Source organism: Lycorma delicatula, chromosome 2 (genome assembly GCF_047948215.1).
Source record: "Lycorma delicatula isolate Av1 chromosome 2, ASM4794821v1, whole genome shotgun sequence".
In the NCBI taxonomy this organism is placed as follows: Eukaryota; Metazoa; Arthropoda; class Insecta; order Hemiptera; family Fulgoridae; genus Lycorma; species Lycorma delicatula.
Window position 1 is genome coordinate 90914666 of NC_134456.1, and position 20804 is coordinate 90935469.

General features: G+C 29.3%; 1 protein-coding gene across 1 annotated transcript in view; it reads right to left on the bottom strand.

Annotated features, from left to right (window-relative positions):
* Nucleotides 1-2014: 2014 nt before the first annotated feature.
* Neurl4 (neuralized E3 ubiquitin protein ligase 4) overlaps nt 2015-20804 on the bottom strand; it is a 118378-nt gene continuing 99588 nt past the window's right edge. The window contains exons 23-26 of the mRNA XM_075355773.1: nt 18729-19431; nt 10594-10833; nt 7782-7899; nt 2015-4301 (exon numbers count right to left, since the gene is read on the bottom strand). Coding sequence (XP_075211888.1) covers nt 4082-4301; nt 7782-7899; nt 10594-10833; nt 18729-19431 — 1281 coding nt within the window. The 3' untranslated portion in view covers nt 2015-4081. The remainder of the gene's footprint in view (nt 4302-7781; nt 7900-10593; nt 10834-18728; nt 19432-20804) is intronic.

Below are 20804 nucleotides of genomic sequence, written 5' to 3' on the forward strand. Positions count from 1 at the left end.
AGAACAAAGGAAAATACACCGTTTTAAATATTACATCATTCTAGTATTGGACAATAAAAACTGTATATTCGTTCAAAATCTTTAAAAAAATAAAACAATTTCAAAAAATTATAAAATAAATATATTTAAATGAAATTGGGTCAATCCATCTGAAGCGTTCCAAAAAAAACATAAGCTGGTTGCTTGACCAATTAAAAAAAATTGAAACATACAAACTTGTTTTCTCCTACATATATTAATATAATTAAGTATTAAATGAAATATATACCACCACACAGTAAATAGATAAGTAAAACTTACCATATATATATATATATATATATATATATATATATATATATATTTTTTTTTTTTTGACTTTATATCATCTCATAAACTTGAAGCTTGTGTTTAGGATATGGAAATGGAATTTTTTAGTATGAAAAATGCCATATCTGACTGGGATTTGAACCCGGGACATCAAGATGAAAGGCTGAAACGCTACCACTTTGCCATGGAGATTATAAGAATCGATTTTCGCAGAATTCTGCATTTTCTGTTGTTATTAAATTTTACAACTGGGTCAATCAATTTTAAATGACCCCAAGGGTGGTTGCTTGACCAATTAAAAAAAAACTGAAACTTACCCACATGTTTCCTATTTGTCTCAGGACCTTAAAACTATTTTTTTTAAATTTTTTATTTAAGCACTTTACCTGTGGCGGCTATTTTTGTTACGGTGTGCACACCTATTTTTGTGATTGTATGAATTCAATTGTGACTGAGGATGCAGGATCCCAAGAAAGTACTTTTAGAATAAAATTAATTTTACTTTAATTTGCAGGTCCCGTGAAAGTACTTTCATGATAAAATTAAGGTAAGATATCTTACATCAATATTCTGCAGTATATATATATATATAGCTATTTTCCAATGAATTTAAAATTATTTTTCTTTGGAATTTTTTAAAAGTAATTTTACCAGGAAATGGACAGCATGTGGAAATTTTTCCATTATTTACTTTTTAACTCATTTTAATGGGTATCATATTTTCCAAAAATCTTTCAAAGTTTGTCAATTAATAGAAACAAATATGTTTAAAATTATAAATGATTAACTTTCAAAACAACAGAACTTTTTCTTTTAAAGGAGCTTTTGGTGCTATCTACCAGCTTCTTCAGATACAAATCAAAAGCTACTGACTACTCTACTACATACTGCAATGAATAAACAGGATGCACTTTCCCTAGAGATACAAGGAACACATACAGGCACAATACACAACAAATCAAAATTTACAAGTCACTCACAAAAACAGGTCACTTAAAAATTACAGCATTAAACAAAAGAAGCAAATTTTACTCACAGTACATAAAAATGAAGAACTCAACACATTTGAACAGTATGATATTTATAAACACACAAAATGTTACATAAACAACATATTAAGTGAACAAATACAAATATTGATTAAACAAATTATTCTATTACATATTTACAAGCTCTCCTTAACTTTCAAAGACAAGCACTGTTAAGAATAATTGTGCAGGTAACTCAGGTGGCAGAAAAAAATTCTCCAGTTTTGGAAGTAAGTTTACAAGATTAATAATTTTAAAAAGTTTTGTTATGCAGTCCAAGAAAATATTTTGCCATAACTGTGAAAGGTAATTATCAATAAATTAATCCAATAATTATTAATCTAAATGATCATAAAATTTAATAAAATTAAAATATTTGAAATATGTCAGGAAATAATGTGATAACATTTTTTTATGTAGTTACTCTTCAGCTGCAGTGTATAAATGAACTTTCTATCACGAAGAACTATTTATTAAATAAATAAATTTTACTTTTAATTACAGTTATTATAATAAATATTCATCTTAATGAAACAAAGAAAAGTAATAATTAAATATTAAAAGTAAACTGGATCAACAATAATAATGTTAAAAGAATAAACGACAGGAAAAAAGAGGTAATGTAAATAATATATTATTACATAAATATCATACATTTCCAGTCCAGCGAATAATTATTTTTATATAAATTATTTCATAATTTTACAAAATTATTATATTCTCTAATAGATTTTTAATATATCAATCATAAAAACTCAATCATTTTATAAATAAAATATTTTTTAAAAAATGTGGTGATATATTTTCCAATTCGTTTAATATTTTGAACACTGTAGTAATCATTAACAGTTAAAATGTCATAAGAACATATTTTTGCAGTGTGAAATCAAATAGAGATTTAATTTCTTTTTTATCATTAAACAGTTTATAATAGATCCATCCTATTCTTTTAACAAGCTGTTGGGAGCTGAATTAAAGAAACTTTGTTTTAAGTCAGTTATCACTTGACACTGCAAAAGTTGGAAACCTTTTTTATAACAAAAAATATCAAAAAGCACTAAGAAAAAAAAAATTATTACTCTTAAAAAATCTCTGGAGTTATTGTATCACTGGTTTAACAAGAAATAAAAAATAATCTGATGTATAAATGATGGACTTAAATTGTCTCTTTGACTTAGTAGTAACACGGACCAATGGCAACTTTTTTTTTTACAGTGCAGTAGTTATGGATTTTACTCTACTCTTTTTGGTTTTTAGATCTTATATTAACCAATATTGATATTTGATGTATCAATTTAGTGCTTCAATTTAGTTTTACTAAGTGCAATTATTAGCAGATCAGTTTCTCTTCTTAAGTTCCACTGTAAATTTCAATTGAATCTTTTCCGTTTAAAAGATTATAATGTTAACAACAGTGAAGAAAAAAGTTAAAATATTGATGTGAAAAGAAAAATTAAATGCACTTTTTAAAACAATTTGATTGAAAAAATTAATGTTTAATAGTTTAAAAATAATACAACAAATTTATCAAAATAGAAAAATAAATACCAAAATGAATTGTAATTTATAGTATGATTAGAAATCAGCAAAACAAATCTATTTTATAATGAGATGCCAACTTTAAAAATAATATAACCAACAGTGACAGATACAATAACTACTTACACTCCATGTACTCAACACTGCAAAAATATCTTTGAACAACTTTAATATCAGTGATACCAAATGATACTACAAAACAAACAAATAAATATGAAAAAAACATTCACAGATATTTTGATATCTATCATAATCAATCTATCCCTCATAATTACAAAAAAGATGACTGGGAACTTTCAAGTAATGGTGGCCCATTTTAAAGAAATTATTAGTTTTCAAAGATAACACATGAAAATCTTAAGTGATAGAAAAGATTGTGAAAATAAAAATTCAGACTACCAGGATTTCATTAAATATGAATAAATGAAACTAAACTAATTTTGCAATGGTCCCTGGCTAAAGAGAAAATAATTTTTTTCTTACAAATCTTTACATATAAATAAATAAATAAAATATACCTTTTTGATAAAAATATAAATTAGTTTATAAAATCCATATAATTATATACAATAAATGATGTGCAAAAGAAATGTTTACATGCACTGCACAATCTACAATACGTCAACACACATAATAAAAATTGATTTCAGCAACTTAATAACCTAAACACTAATATTCTAAGCAGATAACTAGTGTTAAGCAGATTTTCAATCTAAATTGCTATAATTCTAATTTTAAATTACATAAAATACACCTGATACTGGAAAAATAAAACCCGAATAAGGAACATAAAAATACAATATTATAAATAAATATCACAACAAGAGTAAATAAAAAATGCAGTCTTTATTACAAAAAAATATGATAGTATCTTGTAATATTTGTAGTACTTCACAATAAATGCAAAGAATAGCCTTTCATTATTTATTTTTTATTTATTTCATGAAGGACGAATCATCTATATGCATTATTTAATAACAATAAGGCAGTAACAGAAAATTGATTTAGACAGCTCAGTTAAAAAAGTATATATTTACATTGCAGAGTATTCTTCCCTCATGGATGCAACATAATAATAATAATAATAATAATAAATGGTAACAGATTCCACTATCAAAAAATCAATGACTGACCAAAATGTAGAAAACATATCAGTTAAAAATACTTGTAAATTAATATGAGATAAATAAAAAATAAATAAGGAACTAAGTTGGCACAAGTTTGAGCAACAAAGCAGTGATCACAGTCGCATTTCTTTCTTTAGTAACCCATTCTGTAGCATCAACAGATGTTGAATTTAAATCAAATTGTGCTGGAGGCGTAGTGACAGTGACTGGAGCAACTATTTTGTACGAGCCAGGTCGTACAAGTACTTGGAATGCTGCATACGCAACCATCTGTTTTTGTGTCTTTGGATCTACATAACTGGAAAAATAGAAAACAAAAAATCAGAAACAAAAGCAATTATTATACGTACAAAAATTCAAACAATTAAATTAACTAAAATAAAATAAATTGTTAAAATACACAATCTTATCAAATTAAAATAATGATATTACCTGAAGCAAGTACTTCTGTAAGTATGACTAAATACATTCCTTGAATTCTACAAGTTTAAAACATGTAAAAAACAAAATTTCTTAACCTTAATACCTTAAAATGAGTTCTATTTGTATCCACATGCATACATGCACATACACCCAATTCATGACTCATTTTTAAAAAAAATTGATTTCAGAATCATTTTATCAAGATTTTCATAATCAAGTTTTAAGGATTTTCATAACTTAACAAGAAAATGGTTAAACATATGAACTATCCAACTTAAATAATACCTGTCTCCATGAACAGCTATTTTCAATGATAAAAGAAATCTTTAACAGCTTGCCAAAAAATGAAAAAAAAAAACATCATCAAAAACATTCATAAAAAAGTCATATGATGAAAATTTCAATCAATTGTGGGAAAATAATTTTTTATTACAGAAGAACTGCAGAACCTTTCATTACAAAGTGAGAGTAAACATGTCACTATGAAATGACAATTAGAAATTACGATTTCTAAGTGGTGTACTTCTTCATATTTTTTAACATTTCTACATGAAATTTTGCCAACCTATATTGCCAGAAACAGTAATCAACACTGTTTATACATAAGAAAACCGTGTTATTCTGTGAATACATTTCAAACAGCAGGTTTCATATTTTTCTCTTACAATTAAAATATATAGTAAATTCTGCTTCAACTATAAAAAATTGAAGATTAAATGAAATTTTCTTTAGGTTACGATACAAAGAAATATATGGTCTACACAATGACAGCTATCCTTAAGTAAATTCATGGAAACAGAAAATAAATTAATTAACTACCAAAAGAAAGAAAATAAAATTCCTTTCTTAATAACTTAAAGTATCACTAAAAGGCTGAAATTAACCAAAAATACCAACTTTATTAGGATCCAGTACCTTAAGTCACGCAAATGATTGGCTAAGACACAACATATTCAGTAATACCACATTACATTACAAGAAATTGTTTACATTCTTCATATAACTCACAGAAATGACTTTGTATTATACCACAGACACATCAAAGCGTTCATAACATTTGTAGGACTGGAATATCACACTCCAGTACAAAATATCAAAGTGGACTGGAACAACACTAAAAGCCTACATAAAAAGACTACCAAGTAAAAAAAAAAACAAAAAAACAATTAAAAAAAGCAGTTGATGTTGATCATATAATATCTTCTATACTAAGCATCTATACCATCACATGTTTTTGCAAACAACTAACTTTTAAACAAAATAAAGTGACACTGCAGATGGTTGACCAGACCGAAGTTCATAATGAAACCAAGTCAGGGGTATGAACTGAAGTTGAGTTCACCAAGGGAACTAGTAATAAATTTGGATGTTGCGAATAACATTTTTTGTGGTATGTTATTATTCAATTGCCTCGAATTTATGAGACATTTACACACAAATTGGCTCTATTAAATGTAGAACTAGGCATGGGGTTCGTGCTTCCGTGAACTCGGTTAGCCAGTTCAGAGGGCAACAATGTAGGACATTCAAAATGTTCAGATGAGGCTTGTAACGAAGGCAAAAGCTGAGTTTATAAATCACTGATGTAAATGTCTACCAAGGCATTTACATCAGTGGCATCCCAACAAGGTCTGGCTTAATACTATGAGATGTAAAAAGCTAGAGGGCAAAAGACGACTCCTGTTAAAGCCCATCAGGGCTAGGAATGGGGTGGGTGGTGACCAGTAGTGTCACAAGGCAGGTGTCTTTCCCTACGGGGTCGGGATGTATGAAGGGTGGTCCAGCAGCTCAAAACCGAAATTGAGACTGTTCTTTTGGCCATATGAGGTCGAGTGTTATCCCCTAAAGCAAAATCATGCCTTTAGAAACTTTACCATATCTTTAATGATTTTTTGATTCAGTAAATGCAGTAGCTGACAGTACTTGTCACCGTTTACTGACTGACCTTTAGGTGTGAAGTAAACCAAAAGTGAATCTTCCATATCCCAGACTATTGTCATCATTATACCTTTCCTGCAGAAATCTGAGTTTTGAACTTTATTTGCTGCGGGTATGAAGGATGTTTCCACACTAAACTTTGTTGCTTACTCTCTGGTTCAAAGTGATGGACCAATGTCTCATCAATGGTTATTATTCGTTTAAGAAATGAGTCATCTTCGTAACATTTCAAAAGCTTCTGGGAAATTTTCAAACGATTCTCTTTGTGGATCTGGTCAACTGATTTGCAACTCAGCGAGCACAAACTTTTCAAAAGTTTAAAGAATCATGAATGATTGAAAATGCTGAGCATGGTTTATATTCAACTCACTTGCAATGTCATCAACTGTAATTTGTTGATTACCGAGAATCATTTGTTTAACCGCTTCAATATTGTCGTTAATCTTTGAAGTAGAAGGCCTACCTTGCCGCTGTTCATCACAGAGACAAATCCTACCATTTTTAAAGCAATCAATCCATTCGTAGATCTTGCTTCCACTTGAAAAACTCTCTCCATATCGCTGCTGCATTCGACGAATAATCTCAGGTGGTTTCACCCCTTCTGAACTGAGTTAACATATCCCTGCTTGCATTTCTTCCTTGGTGCAATCAGACAAAAGAGCATTCATTTTAAACAGACTTTTAAACACAATCACAAATAGCTAACAATGAAACAGTACTTTCAATGAACAGCTGATAGAGATTACGAGTTATAGCAGAACAATCATTGCTGCCGTACATGTGATTGAGAGGGAAATCAAAATTTTCCTTTTTTTTTACTTACCCTTGTAATATAATAAGAGTTACATTCATAATTTACCTCTGATGTGACTGAATATGATGCTATGAGCATAGTCTGTAGTGCTTCCTGAACAGATGTTTTACTAAATGCTGAGTTCAGCTAGTCTGAAAATTGTTCTCTATTACATACAGGGAGTAAGGAAAGCACAAAAGTTAGGTACTTTCTATTCTGTGATGAATTGTACAGGTCAACACATCATAACTTAACAAACTTGAGGTAGGACAAAGCTGCATTTCATGAATAGAGATGGAGCATCTCCACTCTTTTGTGCCAAAAGGGCAGATAGGATAAACAAAATAAAAAGCATTATCCGACTGTAGAGAAGTTACATAAAATAAAACTCACTCTTATTATACTTACTTAATTTTATTTTAAGTTTGAATAACTATTTATTAATGCGTTATATTCAGAACTTAACATTTGTATACAAAACAAAACGCAATGAGAGACAAGCACATGTTTATTCTACTTATGTAAATTCTGTAATTTATTAAACAATTAAAAATAACAATTTTATTAACTAATTAGAAACTATACTCTGAAACATATTTAAGAAAAATATTGAACAGTACTTACGGATGTTTTGAATTGATGATGTACTGAATGGACGGTGAAAGTACAAGTTGTGTGGCATCACAATCATCCTGTTTTGAATGCAATTTTCTATGAACATTCTGGCCTAAACCAAGTTCACCTGAACCAGACACATTTCATAATTCATATTAATAATTAATATTGTTTTTATTTTATTAAACAAATGCTAACTTTGGTTACACACTTAAAGAGGATTTAAAAAACTGATATTATTTTTCTAAATGTTTGGTCCTCCTTTGAATCAAAGCAAGTCACTCTCCTTTTGTGAAAATGTGAGAAACTTGTCAGGTAAAGAGGATTACACAACCTTTTACTTTTACTTACCTTTTACTTTCCTAATTAGAAATCTCTTGCTGAACTTCTTTTGTAAAAAATATTAATTTTATTCAGGGATAAATTAATGATGTAGAAAGTATCTAAAGGGATCATGATTTTCTAATGTTTTATTTTGGCTCCGGAACTTGCAAATGACAGTATAATGTAAGATATATTTGTAACATAAAAAATTAAAGTTTTTTTTAATTGATACAGCTTTTAAGTACATCAGTATATATCTACTGGAAACTCCACATTTTTCAGTAAACAATAAAAAATAGTACAATATTATTCTTGGTGGTATAAATAATTGTACTCTTGTGAATCTAATTAAACATTTTCAGGATACTTCAGATTGAATTTCTATTGGACTAACAACTTGGTCAGGCATATTATTGTAATACACAATGTGTTAACCTGTAATGGTTTAAAAAACCGTATAATGGACCTTTCTTTACATCACATTTCTGAAATAATACATCTGACTGAGTGAATCGTAAATCTCTATAATATTTTCATTCTAGTAATTTACAAAATATTTGATAAATTTTAAAGTTATTTGAAATAAAATGTTTTCTAAAAAGGTTTGTTGTGAAACATGCTGTCCGTTATAAGTTACGTAAACAAACGTAACAGGGGAATAAAATGAGATCTCTTCTTATTTAGCACAATCAAAGACACAGTGTTAAAAAGATGGTTGTGAAGTTTTACAGTTAAAAAAACTCATCATAAATATAGTATGCGGCTAGCACATATTAAAAAAAAAAAATATATTATACTACTTGAAATCAGAAAATATTGATTGTACTCAGTAAAAATGGTAATAAGATGTCTACAAAAAAAAATCACAATAAAGCCAAACCTGTAGAAAGAATAACTGAAAAATATAACAGAACAGAAAATACACCAAATTATTTTTTATTTCTTTTCCTCTTGTCTTGTTTTTTTTTTGTAAAATTTTCAATTGAAAATTTATGCACTGAAATGCATACTTCTTTAACAAAATGGAGAAAACTTATTCTTATATCAAATATTTTGTGTTTGCTATTTTTTGTCATCAGGACTTAATTTCTTGTCATTTAGAATAGATGCTTAGATTTTATGACTTTGTGATCTTATGAACACTGCACAGATATAACAGTTGATTATAGTTAGTGTTAGGTGTTCCAATCTTGCATCTTATCCTGGAACCACCTCTATGTCTTTAACAAACAATCATTTCTTTATTTGTAGAGGTTGCATTTCTTCATTCTACTGCATGTTCAAATCAGTATGTACAATTGCTTTCAATTTGCTTGATAGTATTAAGGTTCAAATCCTAGTAAAGGTAGTTTACTAGGATTTGAGTACTTGATCGTGGATATCGGTGTTCTTTGGTGATTGGGTTTCAATTAACCATACATCTCAGGAATGGCTGACTTGAGACTGTACAAGACAATTCATTTACATTCATATATATCATCCTCTGAAGTAATATCTTAAGGTGGTTCTAGCATAACAGAAAAAAGAGAGCTTGTTAGTTATTACATGGAGTTTAAGATGAGTTTTTTCAACAGCTCATTTGTAATCAGTGCTACCATAGGGAATTTTTAAAAAACTTTTTACTTATAATAAAAAAGAAAAATATCAGCTAACCAACAACGAATGGTTTTATCAATGAAATTTAAATTCAAATTAAACATAAATGTCAAATATAAATGCACAAAGAACAAAATATAAAGTCAACCAATATTCAGCATTATATTAGATAGCTAGCCTGATATTTTTAATAGCCTGATACTGTTTTTAATAGTATGTAAAAATCATTTATAAAAAAGGACATAACAGCACTTAATAAATTAACACTCAAGTTTTTATTCATCACTTGTGGATGAATCTGAATCTAAATTAATAATTAATTTGTCTATAGCAACATCCACTAAATATTAATTTTGCCATAAAGTTGTTTTGAATTCTTTTATACGATTACAATAATGTTGCTGTTGTGAAACCGTGAAGCTTTCAGATTTTTTTCTTTTAAAACTTTTTCAACTGTCTCAAGCGTACTGTCAGTATTGTTACTGCCTACATGTTTAACCTCTGATCATATTTGTATCGGGTTCAGTTGTGGATGATAAAGTGATAATTGCAGTACAGTATGACCTTCTGATTCAAAAATATCATCAATTTTATATTTCATTATTTTAGGTCTTACAATTTGTACAAGTCAATCAATGGAGCTCTGGTTTTAACATTCACATTGAAAATATACTTTTTGTATCATCTGAATATGTTTTTACAACTAAAATTTTGTTAATTTCTTATGAACACATTTTTCAATTTTACTATTTATTTTTATTATAAAATCAAGCATAAATTATATTCACATAATTTAAAAGTTACTATGAAACAATATCAATAAACTAAAAAAATAAAAAGTATGTTCATCAATTTATTATGCACATTAGAATTATTAAAACAGTAATGCAAAGATGCTGACCAGGTGTGAAAAGTTCGCCTAAATCAAGAATTTTCCTAACAGTGCCTAATGATGTTCCAAAGAATGCTGTATGCCATTGATCAGTAGCGGAACCAGCCATTGCAGCATCAAAATTACGCCGACGAAGAGGCAACCTCAACCATCCAAATGGAACAGAATTCAACGGCAAATCTGTTATCTTACTAGGTGACCAACATAATTGGCAATAACATATAGCTGATGCCATGTTAAAGAAAGCACCTGTTAATAAAAAAAATCATTTTACACAAATATAAATTATTAATCAAAAGATTTAAATATAGTAAATACAACTTAATGTTATTTTGATTACCGTTTCTTTTATAAGAGTCTTTTATAAGAGTATCTTTATAAGAGTTTTTTACAATTTTTTCCTATTAAGCTCTATAAAAAATATGTAGAAAATATGCCATTTCATATTTCCACTAAAAAAATTTACTTTTACTCAAATTTATTTATAAATTTTTTATAGGTAAATAGAGGCCAAATATAAGTAAAACATTTCTGCATTTCTTTCTAGAAAATCTAATAAAATATCTTACAAAAAGTAAATGAACACAAAGGTGCAATCAAATTTATCCTGTCAACAACAAATGGGTGGAAAATTAAATTTCATCTACAAGGGTGAATCAAAAATTGGCAATTTTTTTTATAAGTTACTGATTAATAATATACACAATTCATACAGTCATCATTTCTCTCTATAGTCTGCTGCATGATCTACAGACCTTTGCCAATGATTTGGCAACTTGAATATTCCAAGTCATCAACAAATTGCGTATGCAGTCCTCAACATCTTTATTGTTTTCTAACGTTCCCCTCCCAGTGATTCTTTCAAGAGTACAAACAGAACATTGTCACAAGGGGACAAATCTGGACTATAGGGTGGGTGGTCGAGGGTTTCCCAGTGCATTTTTTCCAATTTATTCTTGTCAAAATCACAGTGTGCAGCCTGATGTTGTCATGGAGAATGATGACATCTTTGATGGGCATACCCCATATTTTGTTTAGGTAGGCGGCTTTTGTAGACTGTAGCGGTTGGTAACAGTAAGCTGCATTCACCACTCATTGGTTGTGGAGAAAATCAATGAGTAAAATTCCCCTTGAGTCAAAAAAAAAATCATAGCAAGAACTTTTCTAGCTAACAAACAGGTTTTGGCCTTCACTGGGCAGTCAACATCCTTCCTTCATTACAACTTACTTGCCATTTTTGACTCCGCCATGTAATGATGGACCCATATCTCATCACACATGATGATGCACCTCAGAAAATCGTCCCCTTCTTGCCAAAATCAATTCAGAAGTTTCTTACTGATCTTCAACCTGACCTGCTTTTGATCAACAACCTCAGAACCCATCGAGCAGCGATTTTTTTTAAAGTCAAGATAATGATAATGGATTGAGCACTCCCATGGCTGATACCCACACCTGACAAGATTTCTTCAACAGTGAACCGGCAATTACCTTTGATAAGCTTTAGAACGGCATGGATGTTGTCAACTGTGAGACTTAACCTTCGGAATCAATCATGACTTTTGTTTTCTACACTTTCTTGCCTCCCTTAAATTGTCTGGCCCACATATACACTCGGTTCTGTGACAGTGTAGCGTCCCCAAACTGTACTTTTAAACAAGTTAAAATTTCCGTGGGTTTAACACCTTCATTAGTTAAAAACTTTATGACTATACATTGTGCAACTAATGATGGAACCTCTTGCTCACTCATGGCTGTATCGGTGACAGAACAAACCAGAGGAGCTGACCAAGCTGGTTCTCCCCTCTCTAACATATTGAATATTAACCCCCCATTCCACCATCCAGTCGGAACTGCTTGCTGTGTAGAATAGCAAAATTACTGTTTAAATTTGATTCACCCTCGTAAATTACCATATCTCCAAATTACACATAATTCTCAGTTTTATACTGTTCAAATCTTAAGTAATTGGACAGTTAACTTAATCTAAGATTTTGAGGTTAAACATAGCTACTGAGAAAATTTTGACGTTAACCAAATTTAAAAAAAAGATAAACATACAAAACTGTGTGCAGATAGTTTTCATTATTAACAACCACTTCTTCTAGCCAAAGTTAATAATATCTATTGCAGAAATTCAAATTAATATTATCTGTTTTTACCATAAAGTAAAAGAAAACTAACTGAAGAATGCTTTAATATCAATTAAGTTCCAGTTTTATCATTAGTAAATGAAATAAAGAGTATCTTTTCCAGTTTCATCATTAGCAAACAAAATAAAAGTATCCTGGGTTAGATTATTTCACTGCAACTACACCAATCAGAAGCATCCTGATCCCTTAGGGGAAGACACCCACCTTGTGACAATCCCAGTTGTCTCACTACCCATTCTGTTCCTAGCCCTGATGGGCTTTAACTCTAACCTTGATAATTCCATCAACACATTTACACAACCTATGTGTGCCAATCAGAGACTGTCTGTTCTAGGTTCTGTCCATTCCTCTCCTCACACTTCTTTATCGTTCATCTCACCAATCATGGGAACTGGTCAACTGTTGCCCTGAAAGATGATTCTGCGTGTAAAACCATCTGAGCTGTACAAACCAAGTGGCCAAGATGCCTATTGAGTATTGTGGCCTCTTGCTTCAAAGAAAAGTTAAATTTTTATTATTAGAAATTTCTAATAATGCAATTATGAACTAATTGTAATTAATTCAATTATATATAATTATAATTAATTCAATTAACTAAGGTTGGGTATGAATTTTATAACAGTAATAACGGAATCATCTGCTATTATAATGAAAATTAATCTCAGTGAACACACCTCTGAAAACAATCAACATTTGTCTTACAATTAAAGACATTTACTTATTTAATTATTAGAATAAAACATAATAAAATTACATAGTTTATTATTCAAACAAATAAGTTTGGAATAGAATGTAAATAAAATCAACAGATAGCATTATTTACTGATTTCAATTAAAAGTTTATTAAATACTATGTAAATTAAAATTGTTAACTGAAATATCAAATAAAAAATTGCAAGAAATAAACTCATGGGTTTCAAATTTTATAAGTACAATCTAGTCAAATCCTGATATTCCATGAGTAGATAATTTTCTTTGTGTTTAATTTATGAGATTTTTGAAGATTATGTACAAAAAAAAATTGTTTCTGATAATACATGTATAAAAAATGTTCAAGCGCAGGAAGAAAAAAATCTTAATTTTACTTGGATTAATGATGAAACTATTAAGATGTATATGAGGATGATGAAAACAAAAGGTATTTGTCATATTCACTAACATGCTATACACTCTAAAAAAATCGTTACACAAGCCCAATTTAAAAAAGTTAAACATTCTGTTAAAAAAAAAGAAATGAATTTAAAACATTTACAACAAATATTTCGAAGTATACTTGCAAAATAAAAAAAATAATTCATTTTTGCTCATTTTATAACTTCACTGGGCAATTCTTGGAAATAATTACACATATTATTAGAAATCAACTACATTTTTTATAGCTAATGTTAGTGATGAAGTACATACAATATATCAGTTAAAGTTGGCCAACATTTTTATAATAAAATTATACAATAATACACAGTGTAATTCGGTGGCAGAGTTTGGTTGTTGTGCACTACATTATTTATTTATTTTTTTAATATAAAATTACACCATTAAAACTAACAACATTATAAATAACAAACATACATTGTTCTTGAGTTTATTTTTTACTATTGTAAAAAGGAAAAGACCACAGTCTAGATAATTTTTGGAAAAGTTGAGTTTAAAACAGCTTAAAAAATACATATAATAAGTTTTATTAATATTACTCATTATATAAGTTATGATTACTGATTATTTGAATAAATAACAGTATGTTCAAGAACCAATGTAAATATAAACAACTAAGTGTGGATATTTACTATTAAACAATAACCAGTAATAAAAATGATCATTAGAGTAGCAATAAAAAAAAAAACTAGCTTTACTTTAAGGAAACCTTTTTTTAATTCTTCTCGAGTGTTTTTTCCCTAATTTAATAATGATTTAATAAAAGTAAACTTCTCTATTTTAGTACACCTTTGGACAATGCTGTTTTGTTTTTATATTGTGTAAATATTTATTTTATTATTGAACAAAACAAAATACATTATTTATTAATAATCGCTGATAACTGTTTGATAATGAAATAATTAAAATGTGATTTTAGTTATTTATTTTTAATACATGTAAATAGTTCTGAGTAATATTATTTACTCAACCTAAAACATGCCCAAAATAAAAATAAAATTGTAATTTTTACATAGTTGTTTATTAACCTACTAACTGTTCTTTACAATCCTTTACATTAGACTACCTCTCTCCTTTTTCTATTTAGCCTCTAGAACCACTGTATATTATTCCAGAGGATGAGTGAGGATGATATGTATGAATCTAAATGAAGTATAGTATTGTACAGTTTCAGGTCGACCATTCAAAATCAAATCATGTTCTTTGAAGAACTTTTTCTTCAAAGGTTGTCTAGTCTAGTTCTTGCAATCCACCAGTGCTTTTTCATTCTGATCGTAATTTTCTCAATTCATGTGAAATCCCATTAGCCTTTCTATGTGTGATTTCTACAGTAAATTTGTGAGTTTTAAGGCAGAAGTTAATTTTATTTTTGTTTTCTCCATCTGTAATTTTGAGTCCGATTTCTTTCAGATCTTGTTTAATTTCTTGGATCTATTTTCCTTCTGTCTGATTTTTAAGATTTCTCAGCACTAGTTGTTTTAAAATCCTTTGTCACAGGATGTGAAACAGGTGTGAGATTCTTTTCTTCTTCATTGGGTTAATCTTTTGGTAGGCAATTTTACTGGGGAGAATTTGTTAGACTCCTTTGACCTGGTATTTTTCATTTATGTAACTCCTGATGATTCTTCTTTCCGTTTTAAGGAGCTGATCAGTTCTTCCTTCATTTTTAATTTGGAACAGGGTTTTGCAAGTGTAGGTGGCTTCTGGAAGAGTTACAGTTTTATAGTGTTAAATTTTAGTGTCTACTGATAAGCCTATTTTATTATAGATTGATGATAGAAATTTGTTGAATGCTTCTGCAAGGATTTCTACATTTTTTTGTTATTATAAGCTAACTTTCCTGATTTATCTCTTAGCATTAATGCTGAGTGTTCAAGTTTTTTTAAATTTCTGCCGAAAGTTTTGAAGTAATCTCTTGATTGTTTTTCATTGAAATTTTCTTCAATCCACTCCAGGATGTTTTTAAAATGTTAACATTTTGTTTGTTTGATAATTTTATGGGTTCATTTTGTTTTATTAGTTCTAAGAGTCTTCTGACTTTTGGATTTAATGGTTTATCCAGGCTTGGTGTTTTTTCGATTGCTTGATTGTATTCTTCAATCCACCATTCGTATTTTTCCAGGGTTTTATGAGGGCTAATTCTTCACTATCAATTTTAATTTTGTGATAAATTCTTCTAGATTTTCAGTGTTGGTGAATTCTTTTCCTGTGTTCCTGTAGTATGTGACATTTTTAATTAGTGTAGTTAGGTTGAAATTTCTGCTGTTTTTATTTGGAGGTTTTTTGCTGGGATTAATTTTACTTTAATCTTTACAACGTAATGATCCAATCCTGAGTCGATCCCCCTGAGTACTTTGACGATGTGGATTTCATGATGATGAAATTTATCCATGCAGACATGATTCAGCTGCCAGTTGCCTCTTCTAAAGTCTAAGCCTCTTTCTAGGTTTTTAATTGTGAACTTTTCATATTGATTTTGAGAGAAAGTTGTGGTTTTGAAGATTTCAATAAATCTTTGACAGTTTTTGTTGGTTTGCTACTGAGCTGGCCATTTTCCGATGATAACTCTATATCTTCTTTCTTGTCCTAGTTGTGCGTTGAAATCACTGAGAAATATTTTAATGTGTGATACAGAGATTTTGATTAACGTTTGATCCAAGAGATCCCAGAATTTTGGGTTTCTTCTCTGTCCTTAAGAGTGTTATTTTTATAGTTGGTGGGTTTGAGTAGGTTTTATTTGCTGATTTCAATGTTAGGGTAGTGAGTCTGGGATTGAGATTCAAATTCTGAAATGGAATCAATAATTCTGAGATTTATTAGAAAACAGTTTCCAAATTGTGGGCAATTTTTCATGGCACACTTTCCTAGGATTCCTTTATAAAGTCACAGTATTCTTGAGATTCCATGGATTTGGTCTTTGTTCCTTATCTCTTGAAGAGTTTCCAGATGTTCTGATCTGTCAAAATCTTCTGAATGACAACTCACCCAATCTGAGTGCTGTCTTTTCTGCAGTCTTTGGTGGAATTTACTGCAAACAGTGGAATTCTTCTTCAAAAGACTTTCCATGATTATCTAACTAAGGTGTCACCTAAAGTGAGAATAAATCCTTGAATTAAAATTCTGAATGTTATTCTGAAAGGGGATAATGAGAGATGATGGGTGATAAGATGAATTTTAAAGGTTGATTTTGATTTAGTTATTTAGTAAGAATCGTCAAATTCTTAAAGAATATCCATCCGGACCATGCTACCATGCGGACTGGGTCTGCTAGAGTTGTACCTGTTTATTCCTTTAAACATTGTAGAACATATAAATTTTATGCATGAACTATTTAAAGAGACACATATAAAAGGTGAAGGAAATTAAAATGCTACAAAATTGTTTTCCTCTTTAGTAAATAAATAATGCAACTTACTGTATGCTGTTCGTAAGCAGAGTTAACTTTATTCAGGTCTGCAGTAACTATAAGATGAATTATAATAATTGGGACTGTAACTGTACTAGAAAAAAAGCTGTTTACAATTATTTAAATGATAAAAAATTAGCATTTAAATAATTTTTTTTTGCAAATGTTTCTTGAGTGTTTCTCTTTGCCATCATACTATGAAAATTATTTAGTACAGCTCTTTATTACCCAAATTTGCATAAACATCATGAATCATTCTGTGCCTTGTTGTTAAAAACAAATAATGTGTGAAACACAGTTATTTCATGTTTCATAATTAAAAGACTAATTATTTTAATTGAACGAGGTCTGTAAATAAAGTAATGAGAATGCTTCAGAAATTTTTTTTTTTTTACAATCCAATTATAACATGGACTCTACTTCAAAATAATTCCCTTGGGAAGCTATACAATTCTTCAAACGGTTTTCCCACTCTTCACAACAGTGTTGGAACTCAGGAACCGGAATATCCTTCAGATGGTTCGGTTACATTTTTTTTTTTGTTTTCTACTGTTCCAAAATGGTGTCCTTTGAGGAGTTTTTTTAATGTTAGCAGGAAAAATTTGCAGGGACTCAAGTCAGGTGAATAAGATGGTTGAGGAACTACAGAAATGTTTTTCTTTGCCAAAAAAACACATTACCTGAGAGTGCAGTGTGACAAGGTGCACTGTCATGAGCAGCATCCAGTTGTCTTGATGGCTGGTCTCACGTGGACAACTCTTTTCTACAGTCTGCCCTGCAGGCAAAAACTCCTTATGGACAATGCCATTACTATCGAAGAAACAAATAAGCATGGGTTTGATTTGCTAATTTTTGTTTTTTTGTGACGTGGTGAGTTTAAAGAGTGCCACTCCTTACTGTGGCATTTTTTTCTGGGTTATACTCAAATCAAATATCCACGATTTATCACCAGTAATAAATTTTTTAGAAAATCAGGATCAATTTTGAGAAAGTTTCAGTAGCATTCTCTCTGAGTTTAACACAAAAGTTTAGCATGTTTTTTAGCAAAATTTAGGACAACGTTACTCATAACTAGTATCACTACTCATTTTTGTTAATTCACAACAAAAACTCGTCTCTCGAAAAGTTTGTTTACATCTCATGTGGCAACAATAGACTAAAAATATTAATACCTAATATAAATCAGCTGTTCATATAACCATACGTTTACTAGTAACTTTACAGTATTGCCACTTTGGCTACCAAAAAAAAAAGTCTCATTACTTTATTTAAGACCTTGCATAATTACATTTTTTTAAATAATTCTTTATTTTAATGATACAGTAATGGATTTTTTTATAAGCCGAACTCAGCTGTCAAGTGTTGAATTATAGTAATAATAACTGTAACTCGATAGAAATTAAAAAAATTATAATTAAAATAAAAATTAATACCTGGTAAACCAAGTGCAGTTTTTAATCTCATACAGGAATTAAGATATTCACAGTCCAAATTAGTTTTAACTGTAGCAGAAGGTGAAATGAGAGGTGTTGGTAAACTTGATGCTAAACTATTTTCTAGAGATCTTGAAACAATTGGTTTTATAGCACTGCTTGATGGAGATTTAACAAAAGAAGTATTAGCAAGATTTAAACCAGTTTTATGATCACAATTTGTTTCTGCAATATGCCTTGAAATTTCTGCATTTTGCTGTTGCTCAAATTGTTGAAGTGTGAGATTCTCATTGGATGCAATTGACTTTGGATCAAGCTCATATTCTTCCTCGTCACTTTCTACACCTCTTTCAATACCACCCCCTCCGCTACTTAAAATACTTGATGCAGACATTAGCATTTCAACTTGAATATTTTCATTTGTTTTGTCACTCTTTGCTCTCATTGGATCTTCCCTAATACTAGTACTAGTTCCGCTAACACTATCACATTCACTTCCTGTAGGAGATTCCTTCTCGTGGCTTTCAAGGTCTGCTTTTTCCTGAGCAGTATAATCAGCTACTTCATTTATGACTTCAGTTTCTTCACTACTATTCCTGGTATCAACTGTGTTCTCAATTTCTACTTCTTTCCGAACAGTTGATGATAAATCAACAGGTGTAGGTAACAGGACAATTTCATTATAAGGCTTGATCACAGATACCTGGAAATGTATAAATATATCTTAAGAAAAATAATGTAAATTATATGAATACAAGCCGATGAAAATTAACAGACAGAGTAATTAACAGAGAGGGAAAAGGGAAATTCTTTTCCTAACAGAAGGTGCTATTGCAGTTGAAACTAGTAGCAACGGAAAAAAATTGCAGAAATAGAAAATAAACATTTTTTTGTTTTATTTGGTCTATATCTAATCTTAAGCAAATAAGAAAATTTTGGATAGCACAATTCATATTTTCTTTATATCTACATTCATTAAACTTCCTTGTGTTATGACAAACTAGCATTATGAGGGAGTTATATATCCATCTGTTGTTAAAAAAATTCTGAATTCTAATAAAACATTACCTTTATACTTTAAATCTCCTCCCTCAATGTGATGCTATAATAAATTATATAAAAGTTGGATTTAATAACACTAGTGATATTAAATATTTAATAATACGTAAAGCTACTTAGGTATAGAATTCATTTTTTTTTTTTAATTAAAACATGTTTTTAACTGAGAAATGTTTCTGCTTTATTGAGGAGTTACTTTCTTCCCCAAAAACAGAGTTATTTGTAGAATTAGGATTATGTTTAAGTTTAACTTTTGATTTGCTTTGTAATCAGCACAGAGTAATCAGAAGATAGTATTAAAAAATTACTACTAGAGATATCCTCATTACATGAACACAGGAGTTACTGTTTATGAGCTCCAAATGAAGAAAGGTATACCAGATATCTGGAAACTTCCGAAATATTACACCAACTGATCAAGTCCAAGTGAAAGATGGAAATATCAGTCGATTACTTTTTTAAGAACAATTTTACAAATTGAATCCTCCTTTAGCTGAAAAATATATTAATTAATTAAAATAGAAAACTTCAACATTTACTTCTCTTTTCTTTTCTTCATCGATTACTTTCACAGAGATCTCTGCTTTCTGCAAGTAATAAAAAACATTAGACTCTATAATTTTGAAGTTTAATTATACTTTCTATTGATCCGTTATTTAAAAAACAATTATTCTCCAGAAACAGAGAAATTTGCTTTGTTACTTTTCTTGTTTTCATTTAACTAATTTCACATAAATTTTCAATTACAATAAGAACCTTAACAGATTGCATTTCTAAATATTAAAGTTTTCATAGAATGCAAACAATCCTGACATTCCAACACGTTTATTTTAACAAATCTAACACCTAACCTTAATAAAGTATCTATATAATATACTTTAGGAACATTTTAAAAATTTTACATTTCTGTAGTATTTCACTTTAAATTATATTAAAGGTATTTTTAATTTGATAATATAAATAATGAACTGATAAATAATAATAAATTCATGTCAGAAAATGAAGCAGCAAAAATAT